The sequence below is a fragment of the Paramormyrops kingsleyae genome, chromosome 12, assembly GCF_048594095.1.
Source record: "Paramormyrops kingsleyae isolate MSU_618 chromosome 12, PKINGS_0.4, whole genome shotgun sequence".
In the NCBI taxonomy this organism is placed as follows: domain Eukaryota; kingdom Metazoa; phylum Chordata; class Actinopteri; order Osteoglossiformes; family Mormyridae; genus Paramormyrops; species Paramormyrops kingsleyae.
Window position 1 is genome coordinate 770,129 of NC_132808.1, and position 27,572 is coordinate 797,700.

The following is a 27,572-nucleotide window of genomic DNA, read 5'->3' on the forward strand; positions in this document are numbered from 1 at the left end:
TTTATCAGTTTTCTTTGTGAAATACTTTGCGAATTCCATCTCAGCCAATTTGTGTAACAGTCTTGATAATTGTACAGATGAATTCTGGGTAGATTTGGGCACGCCTCAGAATTGTAGTGTGAGCGGTATCGGAGCGAAATTGGAGCGAGACAAAATTGGAGCAACCGCTCCAGCCTTAATTAGAAAACCCGCTCCGCGCTCTGACCAAATTCCGCCCGCTCCGCTCCTCGCTCACGCTCACATGCTCTGGTTCAAACAATCTCACGGGCCAGATGTTTTTGCTTGCGGGCCACATGTGGCCCGGGGGCCGCTAATTGCCGACCTGTGCTATAAAACAACTCACTTACTGGTGACTTTTCAACTATATTGGTGTTAATAACATTTTAATGAACACTGGAATCAACTCCAGGCAACTCTGACATAGGTAACACTGGAAATTCAACGCTGGCAATTTTGCTGTGTATGGTTGTAGGCTTCCTCTGCTTCAAAGCCTGTACGGGGGTGATGTCTGCAGGATCCATCGTGTAGCCATCTTTTGTCACAAGCCTTCGCAGGAATCTCATCTGGTTTTTGAATATCTCACATTTCTTGGGAGTCCATTTTACTCCGTGGCTCTTATAACAATGTAAGACACTCCTCAGATCATTCAGATGGTCTTCAAATGTCTTTGAGTGGACCAGGTTTTCATCTAAGTATGGTAAGCATATTTCATCCCGCAACACCACTAAGCATTCTTCCATTGACCTCTGGAACTCTGCAGGTGCAGATGACAATCCAAAGGGGATTCTCACCCATTCATACAAGCCCCAGGGTGTGATACATGCAGTGAGATGGTGGCTTGACTCTTTCAAAAAGCCCTGGTGATAGGTCTTTCCTTAGTCGAGGACCGAAAACCAGGAACTTCCCTTTAAACCAGTGGTTCCCAAGCTGGGGGCCGCAGAGGTATTGCGGGGGGGGGGGGGGGGGGCACCAATGGAATAGCCTCAGGGGCAAAATAATCTCTTCACAGACTGCACGATTAAACAAATAAAGCAGCGCATCATTACAGTAACTAACAATATATAAACCACTACCATACGTGTACTATTAGAGCATTTATGTAATTTATTCAAACTTTATTTTACCCGGTAAATTAACTGAAAACCAATTCTCACTGCTTTACGTGATATTCGGGAGAAATAGCAGATAACGCATCGGAACTTCCTGGGATACAAACATCATACAAACGTCACGTTCTTCAGCCAATAAGGGCAAAGTTGTGTCGTCACGGAGGCAGTTCCAGTTTGTTCAACCGGCTGAGAGGTGCTGTACGATCTGTCTTAAGTCGTCTTGCTCTTGCAAGGTTTTTGTACCATGTGATATGGTGACGCGTGACAACGTTTTGCAGTGGCAGACAAAAAAATCTAACCATATAAAAAATGAGGTTTAAAATTTTCTACATGAAGTGCAGGGAGACTATCAATTAATGGGTATGATTTTGTGTTGTTTTGTGCTATAGTATAGGCTGAAACCTGCGGTTATCATTAAAAACAAAGTGCGGTAATCGTAAAACAAACTTTAATTTGTGTACGCCAATGAATATTAACAGGAATGTTAAATCTGCATTTGCATAATTTCAAACTTATGCTGGACTTTTATTTTTAATTGATTGCTCTTTTTTTCTCCCACAGTGGTGAAATTGCACCATTTGTATTTTGTAATTGCATTTGTTTCACTCAGTTAGAATAGGGAGTTGTATTTCAAATAAAGTTTGAATGTGAACATGTGTAGTTTGAATGGGGGGGCTGAATAATGTTCCTATCTAGAAAAGGGGGGCCCTGCAGAGAAGGTTTGGGAACCACTGCTTTAAACTATTTAACATGTCTTGTATGTGGGGTATTGGATGCCGATCAGGGATAGACTTTGCATTCAACTCCCTATAATCGCAGCACAGGCAGAGGTTTCCATCCTTTTTCCGCACACAAACAATTGGGCTGGAGTAGGGGGAATTTGATTTTCTTATCCACCCTCGATTCAAGAGGTCTTCCAGGTACTCTTTTACATCTTTATGAAGTGGCTTGCGGACTGATATATACTGTATGTGTCCGCTTCACAGGTGTGGGGTCACTAAGATGGATCTTGAGCTGCAGGGAGGGTATGGTTGATGGTTCTAACACCATGTTCATCTCGAGAGAAGGCTGTACATTCCTCCCTCAGAAGCTGTTTAACCTGTTGCTGTTTTGCTGAGGAGAGATGACTGAGAGGAACTGGGGGATCCCAACTACCTCCACCACCCTTCACTGTTCTGTTTGGTTGTTTCTTTTCCATACTTTCAATGGCTGATACTGCTTTTTCTTTAACCCTCTGGGGTCGAGTGCATTGTCGGCGACGCAGCGTACTTTTCGCGTCTATTTCCGTTTATATCGCGCTGAAAACTTAATATAGAATCATGAAAAAATGCTGGATAATAAATCTGTAATCTTTCTTCTTTTCAAAACGTCTATATTGTCGGAAGTATTACAGTTTTTAAAATTAGGTTAAATCGGCAAAAAACACCCTGTTCTACATTCAGTCCCTCTGGCAACTGTGGCTGTGGACAGGGCTCAAAAAGTACATCCTGATGAGTCGGGAGTGGGCTTGTTCTTACGCTGCATTTTACTGTTTTTGTCTGACCCGCAGGAATAGTCATAAACTCCTTACCCACTTTCACCATGCTCTCTCCTACCCTGTCATCTTTAGTTTTCATCAGTATCAGAAATGCTTCAAAGAAGAATGCTGCACTGACAGCTTCAATAATAACACGTGGTGGCTCTACACCCTTCTCCAGCAGATGTTCTATCACATTGTAACCAATAATTGGTATTATTATTATAATAACTGTACGTGTCACCGTTGGCTGTGTTTTTATGGTTTTAACTTTTGTGGATGAGGAGGATGACCCCCAAACTGCTACTACTGTGGCCTCTGGAAGTGGCTGTGTTTCTGTTTTTATCCCTCTCACTTTGAGTTCTTTGCTGTTTTTTCTGAACTTTTGCTGCCATTCCCATTCAAGGCTGGCTGCCTCATTTGTCTTAGCAATCAAAACATCATCAGTTACTTTTGGACCATCCAGGTAGTTTTTGAGCTGGTATTTGGCACTATCACTAATTAGACCTGTCCGTACTGCTCTCAAAAATTTCTTCTGCACCAAGTCAGGATCTTTCCTTTGTGAGGACATTACTCACCCATATGACTTGTTTTAACATGTTATAGGTAGCTGATGGTCTTAGTATAAGCTAATGTCAATTTTTTGTACTGTTCATCTGTGCCTGGCTCTCTGGAGGAAGCTAAAAGTCTCTCTTTCAACTCTATTGCCCTGAACAGGAAGTTCTGTGGAGACTCATGACTTTCTTGGGTGTTATTTATCAACCGATGGTACAGATCGGTGGAACTGTCCTCTTTGTAATGCCCCTTTAAAATAGTCCGTAGTTGTAAAAGGGTGAGGTCTGTTTTAATCTCCACCATATCACAAAGGTTTAGGCCTGGACTAATTGCTCTGACTTTGCTTACTATGTACTTTTATAATGTTTCTGCTAGTGTTCCAAACTGCATTTTGCAATGTCTATACATTGATGTCAAATTACAAACTTAACATAAATCTGACATACAGTCAAACCTCCCTTATCCGGACCTCCGATATATGGGCACCTCCTTCTACTGGGCAGCTCTAGGCACGCCGTGGATGCTCAAATTAATTTTACACAACCAGCAGCTGTTGTTACGAGCCCCAGTCTATGGTTGGGGCATAACAGAGTGAAAGGGAAAGGGGACGTGGAGTAAGGGGAGGACAGGGTGCGATGGACAAGGGAATACACATGGACAAAGGGGTATTTTTAAATATTTTTCTGTTTTTATTGACATGCCACAGACACAGAACAAATAAACCCGGTGTAAAAGGACTCAGGAGTGGCTACAGCGAAAATAAACAAAACCCAGCTTCCGAACGCAACCCAAAGCTCCACTGGAGTCGCGGGGGGCCTGGAGCCTATCCCGGGAACAACGGGTGCAGGCAGGAACCAACCATGGGCGGGCGCCAACACACCGCAGAAACTCGGGATTTACATTTTACAACTTAACATCCAGGACTTTACTGTGCAAAAATAGGCAAGATGAGTTCTGCAATTACCTTAAAAGTATACTAGATCTTACACAAACAAAGCAAATGATACAAAAACAACAAAATTAAAAAGTTGCAAAACAGCATATTTTTAGACCTGCTATTTTCAGTGCATAAGTACATTCAGGTATTCACTCAAAACAAGTTTAAGTACTGAAGTACACGATTTGACGGCAGGCTAGAAGGAAGAAAAGTAAAGAAAGATGGGGGAGGATGGGCTGTGAATAGGCTCAAGTGTACAAAAAATATAAATAGTAATACATTACAAGTACTTAATGAATTTACAAAAAATCATAAAAAATTGGAAAATATACGATATAAAAACATAGATTACTTCAACAAGATGACCCAGTCCCCTCCCACCCCACCGCGATGTTATTGTCCATCTCGATGTTTCACTTTAGACATCATCATATATGAATTAGGAAGACATTGCCCAACCCTACTGCCCAGCAAAATACCTCAACTCTTAGATAAAATGAACTGTGACTATCAAATTAAACAATACAGTGAGCCCCCGTGGATTTTTCCCCCGACACATCACAGTTCTCTGCGTATGGCGTACCTTGCTTGTGGTCTGATTGTTGTGAGTAAACTTTTTGTGAACTTTTAGTTTTGTTTTAAGCCCTACGATTTAAGGCTTAAACTATAAAAAATGGTTATTGATATGGTCTTTCTATATTGCGGATTTTCGCTGATGGGTCTGGAACGTAACTTTTTGATCACTGTATATGATGATGCCTCCATCTCTTGATTGTCATGTGATCCCTGCAAAAGTGTGTCAGTTGATATAGTTAATATTCTTTTTTTGACAAACAAGTAATGTAGTCATGATGAAATAGACTGGTTTAAAATTAAGATGACCAAATATTTTAAGGTTAACATCCCACAATGTAGGAAACTTACATTTAATAAAAACAAGCAAAGTGCAAAGGCATTACACATAGTGCAAACAGTAAACAAATAAGTAAAAATTATCTTGGCTTGTTCCCTCTAATCTTTCCATTTACAAAATCATTAGCAAGATCACCATTATGCTGTATCACACTCTCGCCACTACAGGCTATTTTTATACAGTACCAGTTAAATATAGAATAAATTATTTGTACTGTTCTGTATATTTTAGAATAATTATAACTTCAAAACTATAAAATAATATATGGAATTATGCATTGACCAAAAAGGTATTGCCTACAAAGTGGCTTCCTGGGATTCTTTTCCAGCTGTCCAGAGGGAATTCCCATATATATGCTGAGCAATATATTTCCTTCACTCTTCGGTCAGACTCCTCCAAAGCGATTCATACCGTGTTTTGGTCAGGTGGCCAGGTCATGGGAGGCAACACTATCAGCCAGTCCCGGGAGCAATTGGGGTTAAGGGCCTTGCTCAAGGGTGCAATGGTGACATCACTCTGCTGACCACAGGACTTGAACCGGCAACCTTCCGGCACAGTCCCAACCTAGAGAGCTGCCCCTCAAATAAATTATTAGTTTTTGTTTATTACTTTTTAGATCCGTGCATAATTCTATACATGTCATTTTACAGATTTGATGTCTTTATTAAAAAATGTAGAGAATAGTACAAATACACCTTTCTATAGGTTGATGTGTCCAAACTTTTCACTGGTATAGTATTTTTAATTAAAAACAAACTTTTTAACATTATCTTAAAACAAAAAGTGCATGGAGTAGAAATAGTTTAGACAGGCAGACCGACAGAGTTTTATAAAGCTTCTCACACGCCATTTCAGTCATGGGGTTCCCTATCGCATTCAAGTTAGCACTATGAAAATTGAAATTAGCTTATACTAAGACCATCAGCTACCTATAACATGTTAAAACAAGTCATATGGGTGAGTAATGTCCTCACAAAGGAAAGACAACTCCAGTCTGTACATGCTCCAGTCTACAAATGCACTCTGTGACTATAGAGACTGAGAGAGGTGCCTGTATCAGAACCAAAGTAGCACATTTTCAAATTATTATCTCCTCTCTTCCATCTCCACCCCCCAATATATCCTCCCCAAGACACATTAGTTCACAAACATATTGTCACGGTTGCGGAGAGGCGAGCAGGGAAGCAGGGGAAAGGAGCCAGGAAGTCGGGTTGGACGGGGTTTATTCGAGGAAGACGGGACCGGGGAATCACAACAGGCAACATTACAATGACAAGTCTGGGGAAGACTGACTCAGACGAGGACTAAATACACAAGACAAGCTAGACTTAATAGGACACAGGCGATCACAATCAGGGCTGAACACGAGGTAACGAGGTGGGCGTGGCACACATTAGGATCGAACGGAGCAGGGTGTGACAGAACCCCCCCCCAAAGGCGCGCACACCTGGCGCGCCAGAGGAGAGGCGACGGACAAGACGAACCGGGAAAACAGGACCTGGAAAACAAAGCAGAACATCAACCAAAAACAGGGAACAGAACGGAGACGCAGAACAAGAACAAGGACGAGAAGAAGGACAAGACACGACACAGAACAGGGAAGGCAGACAGGCAGACAAGGAAGGGAGACACAGAAGGAGGGGAGAAAGGAGGAACAAAAGGGCCAGGAGTGAACGAAGGAGACAGAAAGGGACGAGGAGCAGAGACAGGCGGGACAAACGGAAAGGGAGGAGGAACAAGGGGAGCACGAGGGAGCCCAGGCGGGCGACGGGCAGCGGCCGGAGGGGCCGCAGGGGAGAGGGAGGAGGGAGCAGGAGGCGACCGACATGGAGCCGGAGGAGGGACCGAGGACCGGCACCGAGGATCCAGGGGGGGACCCGGAGGGTACCGCCGACCCCGAGCCGGAGGACCCGCAGGCAGCCAGCAAGCCGCAGCCAGGGGCCGAACGGGCGAGCCAGGGGGCAGGGCGGGCGGGACCCAGGCCCGACGCCTATGTCCCCTTCCCTTACGGGACACCGACAGGCGAGGTCCTGTGGGGCGTTGGCCTTGCCGGGGTAATGGCGAGGGAGTCAGGGACGCGGGCAGGACTGGAGAGGCAGCCTCAGGCAGGGCCGCGGGCAGGACGGGAGAGGCGGCCTCAGGCAGGGCCGCGGGCAGGACGGGAGAGGCGGCCTCAGGCAGGGGCCAGGAGGAGGCGCCTCAGTGGGCGCCTCGGGCGTCCGGTCAGCAGGGGGCGCCTCGGCGGGCGCCGTCAGCACGCGACCAGCAGGGAGCGCCACAGCGGGTGCCGCCATCACACGGCCAGCAGGGGGCGCAACCGCAGCCACCTCAGGCAGTTCGGGTGCCGGCAAGACAGGCGAGACAGGCAGGTCAAGAGCCGGCAGGACGGGCGAGACAGGCAGTTCAGGTGCCGGCAGGACGGGCGAGACAGGCAGTTCAGGTGCCGGCAGGACGGGCGAGACAGGCAGTTCAGGTGCCGGCAGGACGGGCAAAACAGGGGGCGCCTCAGCGGGCACCTCCATCGTGCGGCCAGCAGGGGGCGCCTCGGCGGGCGCCGCCATCGTGCGGCCAGCAGGGGGCGCCTCGGCGGGCGCCGCCATCACGCAGCCAGCAGGGGGCGCCGCGGCGGGCGCCGCCATCACGCGGCCAGCAGGGGGCGCCGCAGCCTGAGTGGTGGCAGCTGCAGGGACTGCAGGCAGAGCAGGCGGGTCAGGCAGGACAGGTGGGTCAGGCGGTGCCGCTGGCAAAGTGGCGGAAGCTGCAGCAGGCGGTGCTGCGGGTAGAGCGGCGGCAGCTGCAGCAGGCGGGACAAGCAGGACAGGCGGGACAAGCAGGACAGGCGGGTCAGGCTGGACAGGCGGGTCAGGCTGGACAGGCTGGACAGGCGGGTCAGGCTGGACAGGCGGGTCAGGCGGTGCTGCAGGCAGATCGGCGACGGCAGCAGGCAGCGCAGCCGCGGGCAGATCGGCGGAGGCAGCAGGCGGCGTGGCCGGCAGGTCCGGAGCAGGCGTTGCCGCGGGCATTAGGGAGCAGGCACCCAGGAAGAGCGTTGTCTCTCCCTCATGCTGCGCTCTGCGCGGCTTTCGCCGCTTCCTTCCGGAGCGGCGGGGGTGAGCGGCCGAAGCCGCTTCAAGCTCAGTCTTGCGCTGTTTGGTGGAGGTTGGAGCCCTTGCCGTCATGCTAGCGACGGGGAAGGAGGCAGGCGGTGAGTCGGGGGGCGGCTCCCAGGAGGCGTATCCCAGGGGGGACAGCCAGGCGGCCGCTCTCTCCCTCAGCTGCTGTAGGTGTCTTCCCACCTTCGCCTGCAGCTGCTCCTCACCAATCACGTCCCTCTGTCTCATGAGCCTCCAACATTTCTCCACTAACGGGTGGGCCACTGGATCCCCCTGAAGTTCCAGCATATTGGTCCAGTGGATCACCTCTTCGTCGGTCGAGAGGTCCCTCCCGACAGCGCTGAGCTTGGTTGGGAGACTTGTCATTCTGTCACGGTTGCGGAGAGGCGAGCAGGGAAGCAGGGGAAAGGAGCCAGGAAGTCGGGTTGGACGGGGTTTATTCGAGGAAGACGGGACCGGAGAATCACAACAGGCAACATTACAATGACAAGTCTGGGGAAGACTGACTCAGACGAGGACTAAATACACAAGACAAGCTAGACTTAATAGGACACAGGCGATCACAATCAGGGCTGAACACGAGGTAACGAGGTGGGCGTGGCACACATTAGGATCGAACGGAGCAGGGTGTGACACATATCATTATTATGATTATTATTATGTCCTTATTTGTTTGTTTATTGACTCATTGTTGATTTTACTCACCATCATTTGCTTTATGACATGACCCTTACCTTTGCATATAGGTGTCGTATGGTAAATACACTAGATTTAATTATATTTTATATTTAGTAATCCTCTTACTGTGGTTAATTGTGTGAATTTTTTCTCTCTCCCTATTTTTGCCCCCTTCACTGTCTCCCACTACTATGACTTACCCTGTTTCTGTGTTTGGTTGCATCATAATAAATAAATAAATAATAAAAACAATACCTATAATGGTAAAAATGCCAGGCCGATGAACAGTCGACTCCTAGTACCTACCAAGATTGCACATGGCTTGGGTGGATCCTGGCAAGGGCAAGATGAGCAATTGCCCAGGGCAGCTTTTTCTGAGGGGGTGCCGACTTATCAAACTGCCAGTGCCACCCCCCAGCAAGCTTCATCTCCGGTTCCCACAGGTATGCACCATCAGAGAACCGTATATCTTCCCCAGGTGGCCCTCGACCTGATGCTTTTACATCCACTCTAGAGCAATGCCAGGGTGCTTTTACTCTGCAGAGGGCGCTGCTTCCTGTGCTTTCATACTACAGAATAGGGCTGGCTTAGTATTAGCTTAGTATGGCTAAATTATTAATGAGGCTTTGTATCAGAGCATGTGAGCGCAGTGGAGCTCACGAGGCTGTTGGCTCCGCCCGCTTCTCCGTTCTAATTCCCACTAAGCCGCTCCGCTCAACACCGCTCCTCACTCCACTAAAATTTCCTCCCGCTCCAGTCAAATCGCTCCAATTTAAAAGAGGGACAAATAATCTGCATGCCTAACAAATGTCACCTTAAACCGAAGCCTTATATCATAAAGAAATATGAGCAACGGCAACATTAATTGCCACTGTAGCGTGTTTCGTTCTGCGTCGTGTACTTTTTGTTTATATATATATAGTTGTGCTTCAATGACAAAATGACACCAGGATGTAGTCAACACGTATACTTCTGCAGAGAAAACAATTGCTGTCTTCACAAGTCTTTATGACTACCACCCAACAAGATCCTACAAGAATACATGCTGTGGCAGATATTGTTTTGTACCGTGGCTGGGGAATTTATACTGTTGCCCTATACAACACCATCATGGCAAAAAGTTTAAATAAAGGCAGTACCCTGTCATGCTATGCAAATATACATCAGCACTATTGGTCTTCAGGACCTGCCAGACTTTTGACTGACATTTTACGATAGATTTTTTTACAGTGTACGCGAACAGGCGGAAGCAAGCAAAACCTGAGCAAGTTTTATATGGTTGTAGCATATCAAGTCTATAAAGTAAATTAAAGTATAAAAGCCTATAAAGTAAATATTGCTAATCAAATAAATTCGTTTTGTTATTCAAAGTAGGTCTAATAGGATTTTTTTAATTTCACGTAACGCTGTCAGTGAAATTTTATTTTGTAGAGACGCAGCAGCAGCATCAACAGAAAAAAATTGAGGAATTTAAAACGTGGATGCTTAGCCTGTATATTCTTTAGGCTATTAAGCCCACTGATTCCTTTATTGTTAAGCCTATTTTTGTGTGGAATGCCATTGCCAAACCTGTCCGTTGTTGCCTATATGTTGCTTAAAAATAAATATTTTCTGAGTGGCAATGTTACCATTGCTCATATTTCTTTATGATATAAGGCTTCGGTTTAAGGTGACATTTGTTAGGCATGCAGAATATTTGTCCCTCTTTTAAATTGGCACGAGCGTGAAGCGATATGACTGGAGCGGGAGGAAATTTTAGTGGAGTGAGGAGCGGTGTTGAGCGGAGCAGCTTAGTGGGAATTAGAACGGAGAAGCGGGCGGAGCCAACAGCCTCGTGAGCTCCACTCTGCTCACATGCTCTGATACAAAGCCTCATTAATAATTTAGCCATACTAAGCTGCTTATATTGTGGGCGTAAATAAATGTCCGTATAGCACAGAAAAGCAGGCGCACCACCAAATGTTGCGCCTGTCATCTGAAGCCCTAGTGATTATTGCGCATGCGCGATTTAATCGCGGTTTGATATCGCCCAGCCCTACTACAAAACCCATACTGCTGCTAGAACACATAATTGGAGGGGGGGAACTTACATTGTTACTCCACTTGTCACTCATTTTGTTTTTGTAAAATGGAGAGTCAGACAATCGTCCTGTGTGCAGAACTCCCAGTGTGAGATGAGCTGGCGGGAGAAAGTGCAGAGATGCTCTGCAGGGGCACAAAGAGAGGTTCAAACTGACAGAAACACACCTGGCACTGGAGTGAAGGCCAGTGCAAAAGCCAAAGGTAAATTAATCCTCCTCCTGGCTGAATCCATCCAGAAGAGTGGAAACGGAAGTGCGGTCCTGAACTCACCCTGGCAGGTCATGTCGGCCTGGCAGCTGTCCATGTGCTTCAGGACCTTCCTCATGTTGTAGCACTGGGGCTTAGTGCATGACCACTCCTCCTCATTGGCCTGTTTGCGCTGCTGGCACTCCTGGGCGTGCAGCAGAAGCAACAGCTGTGCCTGGATCAGCTCGAGCTTCTCTAAGTCATCCTAGAAGGCAGGTGGGGGACAGAACAACAATCTCAACAGCGTGGGTCACTGTGCCTTTAGCAGTCATCATAACAGCATTCAGATTCAGCCAAGTACGAGTAGAGGTACATTGAAATTAGGGCTGAGCGATATTAAATCACGCATGCGCAATAATCACGGGGGCTTCAGATGACAGGCGCAACATTTGGTGGTGCGCCAGCTTTTCTGTGCTATACGGACATTTATTTACGAGTGGAGCGGTGAGCCGCTCCTTGCTCACGAGGCTGTTGGCTCCGCCCAGTCCTTCGGTCTAATTCGCAGTAAGCCGCTCGGCTCAACACCGCTCCTCGCTCCACTAAAATTTCCTCCCGCTCCAGTCAAATCGCTCCAATTTAAAGGAGAGACAAATAATCTGCATGCCTAAGAAATGTCATCTTAAACCGAAGCCTTATATCATAAAGAAATATGAGCAATGGTAACATTGCCACTCAGAAAATATTTATTTTTATGCAACATATAGGCAACATTTTACAAAAAATCTATTGTAAAATGTCAGTCAAAAGTCTGGCAGGTCCTGATTCAACAACATCATGGTTAAAAGTTTAAACAAAGGCAGTACCCTGTCATGCTATGCAAATATACATCAGCACTATTGGTCTTCAGGACCTGCCAGACTTTTGACTGACATTTTACAATAGATTTTTTTTACAATGTGCGCGAACAGGCGGAAGCAAGCAAAATGTTGGGGAGTTTGTCCAGCCGGGGCGGGCGCATGCGCGAGGGTGGTAATAAAGCAGCAACTGTGAGTTAAGCATGGTCTCCGTGGTTCCTGAGTTTTAGGATATCACATATGGCAACGAGGGTAAAAGCCAGGGGTTGCTGTAAAGTTGCGCAGTGATAAGTGATTTGTGAAGTGAGACCGGCAAGTGGTACAGCGCTAGCGTCTGTTGGAAGCGGAGCGTAACCTTCGGTGTGGAATAATGGCTACCACAGTGGGCTCGGTGGCGCCGTTCGACAGTGAGCTGCAATCCTGGGAGGAATATTGTGAGATTTTGGATTACTTCCTTGTGGCGAATGATATTAAGGAGGAGGAGAAGAAGCGAGCGGTACTGTTGAGTTGCGTGGGCGCACAGACCTATGCCTTGATTAGAAACCTACTCAGTCCGGTCAAGCCAGGGGATCGTTCGTATGCTGAGTTGGTGGGATTGTTGAACAATCATTTTCACCCTAAGCCGAGTGAAATTGTGCAGCGGTGGAAGTTTAACACGCGGAATAGGAGACCGGAGGAAAGCGTGGGCGATTATGTAGCGGAGCTGAGGAAGCTTGCACAGGACTGTAACTTTGGAGATTCCCTGACGGTGATGCTGCGGGATCGTTTGGTGTGCGGAATAAGCGACGACAGGATACAGCGCAGATTGTTAGCAGAGGATTCGCTAACATTTGAAAAGGCACTGAAGTTTGCTCGAGCAATAGAGGCAGCTAACAGAGACATTGTGGACTTGAAAAGCATGACGGAACAGTCGCGATTCGCTAAAGGATTAGGAGCGGTGAACAAGATGGAGGACAGCGGCTCGACGTCACAACAGGTTGTCAGGAAGTGCTACAGATGTGGAGGGCTAAATCATGTCGCCGGGGACTGCAGGTTTGTTTCGGAAACATGCCACAACTGTGGAAAGGTGGGACACATAAAAAGGGTCTGCCGAATGAAAATGGAACAAAAAGGAGGGCGTGGCAGACAAGGCAAACAAGCCCATTTCTTGGAAGTGGAGCAGGAACTGGAGAGACTGTTGAAGGAGGAGATCATCCAACCAGTGAAATTCTCAGAGTGGGCCGCACCCATCATACCCATACTAAAGCCAGACTCCAGCGCCAGAATTTGTGGTGACTACAAGCTGACTGTTAACAAGGTGTCGCCTGTAGAACAATACCCCATTCCACGAATGGAGGACATGATAGCGGGGCTGGCGGGAGGAGAAAAATACACTAAGTTAGATATGAGTCACGCATATCAACAGGTTGTGCTTGATGCTGAATCTAGAAAGTATGTCACAGTGAACACACACAGGGGTTTGTTTACATACACCAGGTTGCCATTTGGTGTGAGTTCAAGTCCTGCCATTTTTCAGCGCACCATGGAGAGTGTGTTGCAAGGCCTGACTAATGTCGCAGTGTATCTGGATGACATCATCTTGACAGGAAAGAATGACAAAGAACATCTTCAAACACTGGATGGAGTGCTGCAGCGCTTGGAGGAGGCGGGCCTGCGCTTGAAAAGGAGCAAATGTCAATTCATGGAGAAGGAAGTGACATTTTTAGGACATCGGGTGGATAAGACCGGTTTACATCCAGTGCCAGCGAAAGTGAAAGCAGTGCAGGAGGCGCCATCCCCAAAATCAGTGACCGAGCTGAAAGCTTATTTGGGGTTGTTGAACTTCTATAATAAGTTCTTGCCAAGTTTGTCCACACTGTTGGCCCCACTGCACAAGCTTCTGAGAAAGGGGGAACCATGGTGTTGGGGACCAGCACAGGAGAAGGTTTTCTGCAAATCAAAAGAGCTGTTGCAGTCAAGCACTGTATTGGTACATTATGATGAGCAAAAAGATTTAATTCTTTCGTGCGATGCCTCCCCTTATGGAGTAGGAGCAGTATTAGCTCACCGCATGCCAGGTGGTCAGGAAAAACCCATTGGATTTGCATCACGTACCCTGAATGCAGCAGAAAAGAACTACTCACAGCTGGATAAAGAAGGATTGGCTGTGATATTTGGTGTACGGTATTTCCATAAGTACCTGTATGGCAGAAAGTTCATGATTATCACGGATCATAAGCCATTGATAAGTTTGTTCCATGAGTTGAAGGCCGTCCCTCAGATGGCGTCACAGAGGATCATGCGATGGGCGGTGTTATTAAGAGCCTATGAGTATGTCATTAAATACAGAGAAGGCAAAAATAACAGTAATGCTGATGGTCTGAGTCGTCTCCCTCTTCCAAGGAAACTCGCTAAAGAGGTGGCAGCTGAGGACCAAGTGTTAATTGTTTTCTGTGCAGATATGTAATATTGTTTTATGCGCGCACTCACTTTTCGCGCGCACGCGCTTCTCTTTTTGAAACATGCCATGACGGTGAGAGGTGCAGAAAGGAGGAGAAAAAAAAGACCTTTGTGTTAATTGTTTTCTGTGCAGAAGTATACATGTTGACTACATCCTGGTGTCGTTTCGTCATTGAAGCACAACTACAGTATATATATACACTCACCTAAAGGATTATTAGGAACACCTCTTCAATTTCTCATTAATGCAATTATCTAATCAACCAATCACATGGCAGTTGCTTCAATGCATTTAGGGGTGTGGTCCTGATCAAGGCAATCTCCTGAACTCCAAACTGAATGTCAGAATGGGAAAGAAAGGTGATTTAAGCAATTTTGAGCGTGGCATGGTTGTTGGTGCCAGACGGGCCGGTCTGAGTATTTCACAATCTGCTCAGTTACTGGGATTTTCACGCACAACCATTTCTAGGGTTTACAAAGAATGTTGTGCAAAGGGAAAAACATCCAGTATGCGGCAGTCCTGTGGGCGAAAATGCCTTGTTGATGCTAGAGGTCAGAGGAGAATGGGACAACTGATTCAAGCTGATAGAAGAGCAACTTTGACTGAAATAACCACTCGTTACAACCGAGGTATGCAGCAAAGCATTTGTGAAGCCACAACACGCACAACCTTGAGGCAGATGGGCTACAACAGCAGAAGACCCCACCGGGTACTACTCATCTCCACTACAAATAGGAAAAAGAGGCTACAATTTGCACAAGCTCACCAAAATTGGACAGTTGAAGACTGGAAAAATGTTGCTTGGTCTGATGAGTCTTGATTTCTGTTGAGACATTTAAATGGTAGCGTCAGAATTTGGCGTAAACAGAATGAGAACATGGATCCATCATGCCTTGTTACCACTGTGCAGGCTGGTGGTGGTGGTGTAATGGTGTGGGGGATGTTTTCTTGGCACACTTTAGGCCCCTTAGTGCGAATTGGGCATCGTTTAAATGCCACGGCCTACCTGAGCATTGTTTCTGACCATGTCCATCCCTTTATGACCACCATGTACCCATCCTCTGATGGCTACTTCCAGCAGGATAATGCACCATGCCATAAAGCTCGAATCATTTCAAATTGGTTTCTTGAACATGACAATGAGTTCACTGTACTACAATGGCCCCCACAGTCACCAGATCTCAACCCAATAGAGCATCTTTGGGATGTGGTGGAACGGGAGTTTCGTGCCCTGGATGTGCATCTCACAAATCTCCATCAACTGCAAGATGCTATCCTATCAATATGGGCCTACATTTCTAAAGAATGCTTTCAGCACCTTGTTGAATCAATGCCACGTAGAATTAAGGCAGTTCTGAAGGCGAAAGGGGGTCAAACACCGTATTAGTATGGTGTTCCTAATAATCCTTTAGGTGAGTGTATATATAAACAAAAACTACACAACGCAGAACGAAGCACGCTACAAAGTGGTGCCGTGACTCGGATGAACTGGTTAGCTGACTGCAGACCGCCGAGGGAGTGCTGGCTGTGCTTCGCAGAGATAACGCTGATTTGCAGATCATCTGGAGAACTGGTTTGGGTCTTCCTTAGACACACGAACCTACGTCTCATTCCTGATTGTTATTAGGAATTTTGGATTGTATGTATCTGTCGCGATTATTTTTTTCTTTTTTTTTCCCTCTTATCTTAAGCACTTGTATTGACAGCTTTCTTTTAATTATCATTGTTATTTGGTTGCTGTTTATAAAGATGCATGCAGGTAATGGTAAGGACGAATTTATTGGGGCTGCTGGTTTTGGCAGGGGGACTTTTATTTCAACACCCAAAGTTGAATCTGCTAAAGTGGATGCTACGTTTGCTAGCCCTACATTAGATGGTACCGGGCAGGGTAGGCCTGTTAATATGTTTAGAGGGGCCATTCCCAAGCTATCCTCATCCAGTATCGATAAAATTCAGGAATGTACTTTAGCTACATGTAGTGTTTCACCTGTCGGTCTTACTGAACTCGTACAGCAGATTGGTTCCGTGATTGGTGCATCTATCTGTGCAAGCCTACTGGATGGATCAGTTGCAAACGTAGCATCCCGAGCATTCCCTGAACAGACTACTCCTGTATCAGGCTTAGATCCATTGGGCACTACTATCATTGATGCGTCTAAACTAAATTTGGTGTTAAAGTCAGAGGTTAATGTGACACCTTATTTTCAGGGGGACAGCGCTGACAAGTGCTCCATTATTGAATGGGAGGAATTAATGAGAGCTTACCTACAGTAGCTTGTAGTGGAAAATTACCACCAAGCATGATGTCTGATGGTTACTAAGGAAGTTAGGCTGCAAAATAAGGTTGCTATGATAGAAGAAACAGATGCAAGAGACTGGGGAGGGGTTTTAGACCTTACCCATGTTAAGCTAGACAAGAGATGAATTTTTATTCTATATATGGTAAATATAAGATGCTTGTGCTAGACGAAAAGCTTGTCCTGAGCATAGAATGTGCAAAAGCAGACATGGGTCTTCCGGTTGTGGTTGCAGAGAAAGGTCATTTGTCTGTCAGTATAAAATGAAAGCAACTGCGTCTGCTATTTGGAGAACTTCTCAGAACTGTCTGTGGAGAGTCTCCCCGAGCTCGCATAGAAAGATATCTCAATAAATGAAACCAAGCTAAACCATTGGACTCATCTGTTACTTCCTACCTCCAAATTTCCATAACAAGCTAAAAGAGAGCTTTCCAGCTCTGAGATGATTGAGGAAGTTGTAAATAGACTTATGGGTCGTGCCAGAGAAATTACAAAAGTGTGGATGCGTAATAATCCAAAAATAGCAGATGTCACAGCCGTTTTTGCCATTTTGAGACATCATTTTGCAGATTCGGTTAGTTCAGGTTTACCTCTTGCAGATTTTTATGCAACTAAACCACGTCCTTACGAGAGTTCGCTAGATTACTGGCTTAGATTAAATCAGGCTGCAGAAATAACTGAGCAAACTCTCAAAAGTGAAGGAAGGTCTATGGGAGATCAGAGTATGGAATTAGCGGTCATGTTCATTCAGAATTGTCCGGACAGAGAACTCGCTCTGGTGTTCAAAAGTAAACCTGTTCGCTCTTGGACGGCCAGTGAGGTGCAGGAGTGTTTGGATGAATTTTTGAGAGAGTGTAAAGCGAAAGGGAGTCGGCTGAAACAACATACAGTGGCTGTTGCAGTGGAACTGGACCCTTCTGCGAGTACAGATGTACAGTCTGATGTGGTAGTATCTGGTAGTGATTGTAAGCAAAAGCAACCAGGGGATTCTACACTTGATAGGGTTTTGGACCTCTTGGAGAAAACTCTCATGAATCACTCTCAGTCGGTGCGTGATGCACCCCCTAGATTTTCACCTAAGCACTCCAACAAATGCCGAGTTTGTGATAGCTCTGAGCACACGACCAACATTCACTGCAGAATGCACAAGCTCTGTTTTAAGTGTTTCTCTCCTGAACATGTTAGTAGCAATTGTAATTCCATGCTGCACAGAGTAAAACCTGACTATGCGCAGAAAGAACAGTTTCAGGGAAACTGAAGTGCCTCAAGTTGAAGGAGGGCAATGCGGGGCAAGTTAATTTACCCTCCCCTGACGATATTGAGTCTGTCTATTCACACTGTTGCAATATAGCTCCAGTGGGTAAGATAGTAATGTTTCAGAACTCCTTAAAAGCGGGTCAAAGTGAAAGTCTGTTTTACACGCCTGTACTGGTGCAGAATAAAGTTGAGTTGCAGGGTATGTTAGACAGTGGGTCAATGGCTACTACTCTGTGTGCAGATGTGATTCCCCAGTTGAAAGGGGCATGAGTGTTCTGTGATGACCATTTGACCCCATCGGAAGTGGTATTAGTAGGATGTGGAGGTAAACAGACTAGTCCGGTGGGTGAATGTACTCTGAAAATCGAGCTGTTCGGATTTAATTTTGAGGTTCCTGTCCTAGTGGTGGAGGGTCAGGTAGATCAATTCGTTATTGGTACTAATGTTTTAAAACCGTTGATCAGACAGTTTAAAACCAATGAAAGCTATTGGAGTGTTTTGAACAAACCTGATGGGATGTGTCAGGAAGAACATAGCCACTTTCTGCGGATATTATCCAATTTAGAGAGATGGAGAGGGGAAACCATCCCAGACAAAGTGGGTACAGTTAAGCTGAAGAGGGCGGTCACACTTAAACCTTTGAGTGAACATCTGGTTTGGGCCCGATTACCACCAGGAATCCAACTCTCTGCAGGTAGTACGGTTGTTGTTGAGCCTGGTAAAGCTCGTTGTGTGTTTCGTAACGTACTGGTAGGCAGAGTTGTTTCACCTCTTTGGGGAGACGGATGGCTCCCAGTAAAACTTATAAACCCCACCCCCTCGGAAATCACACTCCGTCGAAATGCTAAAATAGCTGATGTCTACCCGTGTATCGCATTGGAAGATTTTGATGTGCTTAAGGAGCAAGAAATTTCCCAAAATGTTGGAAAGCTGCTTTCTCACAGGCCAGATAATAGTCTGTCAGCAGCAAGCGCCGCAAGTGGGTTTGGAACTTCCAGGGAGAGCAGGTTGATGAGTTTGGGTTTGCAGAATATAGATGTTGCTAACTGTCAGGTGAGTCCTTTCTGGAAAGATAAGCTTGTTGATTTAATTGAGCAATATGATAGTGTGTTTTCCAGACATAGCTTGGACTGTGGAGAGGCAAGTGGATTTTGTCATAGAATACGCCTTACTGATGACAAACCTTTTCGACTTCCCTATCGTCGAATTTCCCCGGCTCATTATCAGAAATTGAAGGAGACGCTAGATGATATGGAGGAGAAGGAGATAATACGCAAGTCGAGCAGCGAGTATGCATCACCCCTAGTGTTGGTGTGGAAAAAGAACGGCGATTTACGCATCTGTACTGATTTTAGATGGTTGAATGCTCGCACAGTAAAGGATGCTCATCCGCTGCCGCACCAGGCAGATGTCCTTGCTGCACTTGGGGGCAATGCCTATTTTAGCACTATGGATCTGACTTCGGGGTATTATAACATCCCCTTACATGAGGAGGACAAATAGTATACAGCTTTTTCGTCCCCCTTGGGTTTTCATGAGTATAGTCGTCTACCACAGGGACTGTGTAACAGTCCAGCAACCTTTATGAGGATGATGTTAACGGTGTTTGGTGATCAGAATTTCATGAGTCTTCTCTGTTATTTGGATGATTTGTTAGTCTTTGGTAAGACAGCGGAGGAAAGCTTGCAGAGGCTTGAGATGGTGTTTCAGCATCTCAAGCAGCATAACTTAAAACTTTCTCCATCTAAATGTCAGTTTTTAGGGCACATCATCAGTGTGGAGGGTGTGGCTACTGATCCGGCAAAAGTAGAGGCCATTTTGAATGTACACGAACAAGATTTGATGGAGTCAGATGGAGTCACCCCTTCAGCGACGAAAATAAGGTCTTTTCTAGGCATGGTAGTATATTACCAACATTTTATTGAGCATTGTTCCACTATAGCAAGACCGCTATTCCAGTTGACCACTGGTCAGAAGAGGCCGCGCAGGGGTAAGGGTGTGAAGAGAACTGTGGTAGCTCGTGAACTCACTCCATCGGATTGGACTGTTGAATGTAGAGAGGCTCTAGGGCACCTGAAGGAGGCGCTGGCTAATCAAGTTCTATTAGCTCATCCAGATTTTACAAAACACTTTTTGCTCTCTGTTGATGCTTCTACTAGTGGTTTGGGAGCTGTGCTCTCTCAACTGCAGGATGGTTGTACTACCGCTAGGCCTATTGCATTTGCCAGCAAGTCTCTTAATCATGCTCAGTCCAAGTATCCAGCACATAGACTAGAATTTCTGGCTATGAAGTGGGCTATTCATGATAAGTTCAGTCATTGGTTGCGGGGTCACCGGTTCACTGTGTGGACCGACAACAATCCACTAAAGTACATCCTCACAAAGCCGAAGTTGGATGCATGTGAACAGCGGTGGGTGGCAAAGTTGGCATCGTTTGATTTTGACATTCAGTACATTCGCGGACCAAAGAATGTAGTGGCTGATGCTTTAAGCAGGGAACCCTTTGTCACACCTAAAGTCATCAACAAGCTGACTCGGGTCCCATATGACAAGTTGTTACATGAGGCAAAGGCTGTGGATGTAGATATTGTGCAGGACATGTTCCGGTTGACGTGTGAGTCACCAGTGGGACAGGAAGAGGATTCATCTTTGGAAGGTGGTCAGAGTGCAATTAAGATGGATCAGGCTAGTTCTCTGGGGAAGATGCCACGGGAAGATGTGCAAGCCGTGTTAAAGTCGCATTGTCAGTGGGAGGAGGGCGCTTTAACGAGAGCAGTTTCGCACGTACAACATCTGCACAACCTTGTAGCTGCGGGCTGTAATCCGCTTCCTGTCTTCTCCCATGAGGAGTTACTGGAAAAGCAGAGTCAGGATTCTGTCATTACTAGAGTCCATTACTTTGTTAGTCGAAAAAGACGTCCGTCTAGACGGGAAAGAGCTCATGAGTCTATGGAAGTTTTAAGAAGTTTGAGGCAGTGGGATAGGTTTGATGTGAAACTGGGCATACTGTATCGAGTTTCTAAACATCCACAGACTAAGAAAAAAAAATTTCAATATGTAGTCCCGCTATCACTGAAAAATTCTGTCTTGAAGGGAGTACACGATGAGGCTGGACACCAGGGGCAACAGCGCACGCTGTGGCTGTGCAGGCAGAGGTTTTATTGGAGTTCTATGGAGAAGGATGTACGTGAGTATGTCACACACTGCAAGCGATGCATTTTGGGTAAGGCTCCAGAACCCGACGCTAGGGCACCGCTTGTTTCTGTTGTGACCACCGCACCTTTAGAGTTAGTGTGTATAGATTTTTGGTCGGCAGAGGATGGACACAATAATTCCGTTGATGTTCTGGTAGTCACCGATCATTTCACCAAATTAGCTTGTGCATTCCCCTGTCCGAATCAGTCCACAAAAACAGTTGCGCGTGTACTGTGGAATAATTTCTTTTGTATATATGGGTTTCCAAATCGCATACACTCTGATCAAGGTGCAAACTTTGAGAGTTCATTGATTGCAGAATTGCTACAGCTGGCTGGGGTTAGCAAGTCGCACACCACACCGTACCACCCGATGGGAAATGGGCAAGCAGAACGGTTTAATCGCACCCTGGGTAATATGATTTGTGCACTTGAGCCAAAGTCCAAGGTGAAGTGGCCACAATTGATTAACACACTGACATTTGTCTATAATTGCACAGCTCATGAGACAACTGGTTATGCACCCTTTTTTTTGATGTTCGGTCGCAAACCAAGATTACCTATTGATGTCATGTTTGGAAGTGTACTTTTAGATGATGTGACAGTGGATGTGGATAAATATGTCCAGTCTCTTGGGAGAGATCTGAAGGAAGCTCTGTCACTGGCGCAAGAGCATGCTACGAAGCAGCGAACCAAGCAGGCCGATAAGTATAATCAGGGGTGTAAAGGTCATTCCTTGGAGTTAGGAGACAGGGTTCTTCTGGCAAATAAGGGAGAAAGGGGTAAGAGAAAGCTGGCTGATCGGTGGGAGAGTACTGTATATGTGGTACTAAGCAAAAATGACTCCTTGAATACTTACCGGATTCGCAATCCCAGCACGGATAGATCTAGAATTGTGCATCGGAATCTGTTGATGCCTGTTAACTTTTTACCTATACCGTCTTGGGGAGATTGTGAGACTTCTGAGGACTTTTATGATTTTAGTTCAATTCATGACATTTCCTCTGAGGCTGATGTGTGTGAAAGTGTTGACAGAACTGTGAGGTGGGTCTCTGACCTAGATGGATCTGCTGACGTATCGCATGATCAGGGCGAGATATCATTGCAGAAAAACAGTGGTGCAGATTTGTTAGAGGAGGAACAAGATGATGCTGATTGCAACTTTCAGATACTTGTCAGCCTTTCTGTAACATTAGTGTTGGGCACCCTGATGCTGTTAGCGATAGCTGTGTGGCTGTTACTGTTGTGCCATCAAAAGGTTCTCAGTTATCTGAGAAGCTGTCTCCTGAAGTTGTTGTGCCCACGTGTTCATCTGTATCCGCAGGAGGTGGATTGACTACGAGGTTAGGCAGAATTGTTAGACCTGTGAATAGACTGATTCAAGTAATGTCTTCGCGGGGTCTTAAGACCTCGCTCAACGTACATTAGTTTTTTTTAAGTATTCAGTTGAATTTATGGGACGCAACACATTTGTCATTTTAGTTAACTGGATACTTTGTTGTGTGAAGTTTGGTTTGATGATTGCACTTAGTATACGGTGTGCAGTGAATATGTGGTCTTGGGCATAACTGTGTACTGGGCACGGTTACCTGTAGTCAAATTAAGGACTAGCTACCCTTGGTTTGTCTTAATCCTTCATGGGATAGCATCATAGCTGGGGAATCTTTATTGGTTTCAATTGAAAGGCTACATTTCTGTGATTGACCAAACTGCAGGTTTTTTTTTTAGGAGTGTCTTGTTTTGGAATTTTATAATCTAGTGTAATCCAGTGGGGGAGGATGTACCAGAGTGTTTTGGATACACTAGATTTGTTTTTAAGACTGTTTAAAATATAATTTTGGGACTTTTATTTTATTATTATTTTCTATGATTTATTACAGGACTTCTGTCCTGATGGATCACGTCACACTTGGCATGTAGAGCGGATTATCGGGGAGTACAGGTGGGGGGGGTGTGTGTGAATTTTGATTGTATATTTATTTGTTTGTTTTTTTTCACAAGAACATGTTTTGTTGTTATTTTGGTAAAGTAGAAGATGTCTGTGTTCTTTTTGTCACTTAATGTTTAATGTGAGTAGTAATTATTTTTGAGGTTTTTCTAAAAATCTCTCCCCCGTCTGTTATGGAATAATCCGCGCCCTTGGTTTAGTGGAGTGGAATTCCTGTTTCGCTCTCTTTTTGAAACATGCCATGACGGTGAGAGGTATGTGTAATCTGCGCGTGATATAAGTTAATTAACTGTGTATGTGTGACATTTATTATGGTTGACCGGGTGTTTGAGTTTTCCCTAATATGAGATATCTTGTTACATAGGTGCAGAAAGGAGGAGAAAAAAAAGACCTTTGTGTTAATTGTTTTCTGTGCAGGTATGTAATATTGTTTTATGCGCGCACTCACTTTTCGCGCGCGCGCGCTTCTCTTTTTGAAACATGCCATGATGGTGAGAGGTGCAGAAAGGAGGAGAAAAAAAAGACCTTTGTGTTAATTGTTTTCTGTGCAGAAGTATACGTGTTGACTACATCCTGGTGTCGTTTCGTCATTGAAGCACAACTATATATATATATATAAACAAAAACTACACAACGCAGAACGAAACACGCTAAAGTGGCAATGTTGCCGTTGCTCATATTTCTTTATGATATAAGGCTTCGGTTTAAGGTGACATTTGTTAGGCATGCAGATTATTTGTCCCTCTTTTAAATTGGAGCGATTTGACTGCAGCGGGAGGAATTTTTAGTGGAGCGAGGAGCGGTGTTGAGCTGAGCGGCTTACTGCGAATTAGAGCGAAGGAGCGGGCGGAGCCAACAGCCTCGTGAACAAGGAGCGGAAATTCTCACCGCTCCACTCGTAAATAAATGTCCGTATAGCACAGAAAAGCTGGCGCACCGCCAAATGTTGCGCCTGTCATCTGAAGCCTCAGTGATTATTGCGCATGCGCGATTTAATCGCGATTTGATATCGCCCAGCCCTAATTGAAATGCTTCTCTTTGCCTCCCCCATCTTACTCTCCATCAAACACAAAGACACATATGCAGGTGAGAGCAAGCTTGGGAGTCACAGCACAGGGTCAGCTCATTTCTGAATCGCCACTCAAAGCCCTTTCAATTGAGTCCCCATCTGAATGCATTCAAGGTTCTGACACTTATGTTACAGGCCGCAATGCATGATGATCTAAGTCGACCGATATAGGGTACAGCTACATTTTGGTAGTGCACTCCATAGTGGACGATTTGTAGCTGAGAATTTGAACAGCACTCCAAAATGGCTGACTCACAATACAGTGGATAAGTGGATATTTTGAACACAGCCTAAGACCCGGACACAAAGCGGGGTTGTTTGGTTTTGGCTTTGGGGTTATGGACGACTCATGTACCAGAGTGTATATTTGCAGAGTATCCCAGCTGCTTATCACCAATAAACATTTCTGTTGTTTAATCAACCTTTGTCGGCATTACAGTATTGTATGACTGGCTTCCATACCATGTAACATTGTACAAACATGTAGAATGTATTGACATGTTCCTGTATGCTGGAATCATAATAAGGGTTCTTCCTCTACCCCATCCAGAAGATGGTGGCGTGGTAGGCCACAGTGGCCACAACAGGTCCTAAATGTGGTGCAATATTTGTACAATTGGAATATATATCACATCATTTTACATTTTTATGTTTTACATAACAACTTGTAAATATGTCTGCAACTAACAGAATTTATTCAATTAAATTGAAAATCAATGCCAAACACCCACATATCAACACACTGGAGCAACTGCACTGCTTTGGCATTCTTCAGTCCTACACCGCAAGACCTCGATATCGCCTGGGAAAGGCGACCAGCCAGAAGCTCATCAAAGGCAGTGCGCTAGGAAGGAGAAGCACAGCAAGCAAGCCAGTATCCATGCTAGGCTCAAGGCCCAGACACACCAGCTGCAGGTTGTGTACGTCACTGATGTGGAACATTTTGATTTTCATTTCGGCGCCCATGTTAACATCCAAACTGCCTGAGTGAGATTTGCGTCTCAGGCACAGTTCATGCCTAAAAATGGTGCATATCAAGGTCTGAGATATATTACATGAGTGCAGCAGACATGGGCAAGGGTAAAGACCTGAGTGACTTTGACAAGGGTCAAATCATTACAGCCAGATACCTGGGTCAGAGCATCTCCCATACAGCAAGGCTTGTGTGGTGCTCATAGTCAGCCGTGGTGAGTAACCTACCGACAGCACATGGCACTGGTCCATGGCATGGGTGGATCCTAGCAAGGGCAAGATGGGCAATTGCCCAGGCCAGCATCTTTTGAGGGGGCTCCAGTGCCACGAATGGTATCACCCCCCTCCCCCAACAAGCTTCACCCACACTTCCCACCCCCCACCCCCATGTACACCGTTATCATTAATATATGCACCAAGGAAGACAGCAGGCCAGCCTGGGCCCTAGCTGACCACAGGGGTGGCTCACGGGTGAGAATGACTCACGATGTCGCTCCTTTGGTTGCTGAAGTCCTCATGCGGCATGCAAACAGGACAATCGTGCTGTGTGCAGTTGTCCCAGTGCGAGATGAGCTTGCAGGAAGAAGTGCAGTGCTTCACTGCAGGGGCACAAAGAGCGGTTCAAACTGTTAGGTGAAAGAAACTGACCTGGCACTGGAGCAAAGGTAAACATGTGAGCCAGGGTAGTGCACCATTCAGAACTGAATTGATAATGGCCCTGAAACTCTAATTCAATTTGTGAATTTGAACTCAATTTGAATTGTGGTTGAAAATAGGGTGCAGAATTGCAATTCAAAATTGTATTTAAGGAGGTGGAATTAAAGTGCAATTGAACTAAATCAAATTCATATACATAGTGTAGGTGCAGCTTTTAACAGTACAGCTTAATATTTCAATATTTATTACACATAAATATGTTAACATAAACAGCATACTGTATCATTGTTATAAATATACCATGTTATTCAGAATAAAAGAGTGAAGTGTCACCTAGGGTTGCAACAATTAGAAATTTTGGTGATACAATTATAGTCTGAGAAATAATCATGGTTTCACAATTATCATGGTTATTTTACGTGACTTGACTTCACAACTGTATTAACATATATAAATCACACAAACACATTCTATAAAGGTTTTGAACTTCAGAAGCTATTTATTATTTATTGCTGCTTTTCAGAGATACTGCATAGTTAGAAAAATTAATTTGTAAAATAAAAGTAATCTCTGTAACCAACTGTAAGACTGAAAAAATCTGTAAGCTGCACAGAAAAAGGTTATTGCTGCCTTTTGAATACACCACAGTCAAAAAAAAATCAAGTAATCTCTGGGCAAACAGATGATATTTAAAGCTGTATTTTAACACACTCATGGAACAGAAAATTTAAATTCAAGTAAACTTGCTCTGTAAATACATCCCGCTCCTTTGATGAACCACACATTTTTTATATTTTCAGTTTGTATGTCTTTTTAGCAAGAGAAATTAACTCAGACCAACCTGATGACTTGAACATAAATTGCACTGTTTAACTTAAAAATGCAGTTAAAAATTCTGCATAGTTAGAAAAATAAAATGTATAAATAAAATTACATTTTTCTGTACACATCTATAGGTAGCACAGCTCATTTGTTGCTGCTAAAATACTTAACTTAAATGCAGTGACAATAAAAGAAAAACAAGAAAATAATGTAAAACCTTTCTACATAAGAGCTTTAACAGTTCACAACATCAGTTCAGGTTGAAGTGCAAAAAAGTAAGCATGTTCACATTTTCTGAGCTCAGCCTTGAATGATGAGGTGAGAGAATATTGCCACTACTGCTCTCTCAGAGGGGACACTAGTAGCTGGAATGCACAAGTACTTTTTTGCTACTGCTGACAGCACTGGGAGCTCCTCTGCATGTGCACTCCACCAAACCAGTGGGTCACTGTCTGTACACTAACTGCAGGGAAGGACAAGTAAAGTTTCACCTTATTAAAATGAGACGCTACATTTCGTGAAACTTTTTTTCTTTCATAACCACTGCGCTATTGACTACCGAGGACAAGGACCTATGCAAACAGGCTGCGTTTGAAATTTATTTTTATGAGACTGCCAGAGAAGGAAGCATAACGCTTGTTATAGACAAATAGGAAGCGAACCTCAATCAGTAGCCTACAACACTATACGGCTAAATTAACCCTCATTCACCGGATGGTTCTATTACTTTGAAATCACTTTAGTCACTAACGTAATTTGACTCGGTTGTTTTGTATTAGCATATCTTCAATTGCACGTATATGTCCGCATGATGATCTCGGAGATGCTGCAACAAGTTGGAGGTGTTGGATCCTTTGGCCGCAACTTTTTTTTCTGCAAGCTCTGCAAATTGGTGACCCATCGTCCTGGATATCTCCTTTAGCATCTTTTGGGTATCCAAAATACTCCCACACAGGAGACTTCAAGCGCTTCC

General features: G+C 45.1%; 1 protein-coding gene across 1 annotated transcript in view; it reads right to left on the reverse strand.

Moving 5' to 3' along the window:
- Positions 1-3,846: 3,846 nt before the first annotated feature.
- Positions 3,847-27,572, reverse strand: part of LOC111841231 (uncharacterized) — a 92,672-nt gene continuing 68,946 nt past the window's right edge. The window contains exons 21-25 of the mRNA XM_072718487.1: positions 25,607-25,719; positions 11,174-11,354; positions 10,912-11,026; positions 5,442-5,602; positions 3,847-4,903 (exon numbers count right to left, since the gene is read on the reverse strand). Of these exons, the coding sequence (XP_072574588.1) occupies positions 10,932-11,026; positions 11,174-11,354; positions 25,607-25,719 (389 nt within the window). The 3' untranslated portion in view covers positions 3,847-4,903; positions 5,442-5,602; positions 10,912-10,931. The remainder of the gene's footprint in view (positions 4,904-5,441; positions 5,603-10,911; positions 11,027-11,173; positions 11,355-25,606; positions 25,720-27,572) is intronic.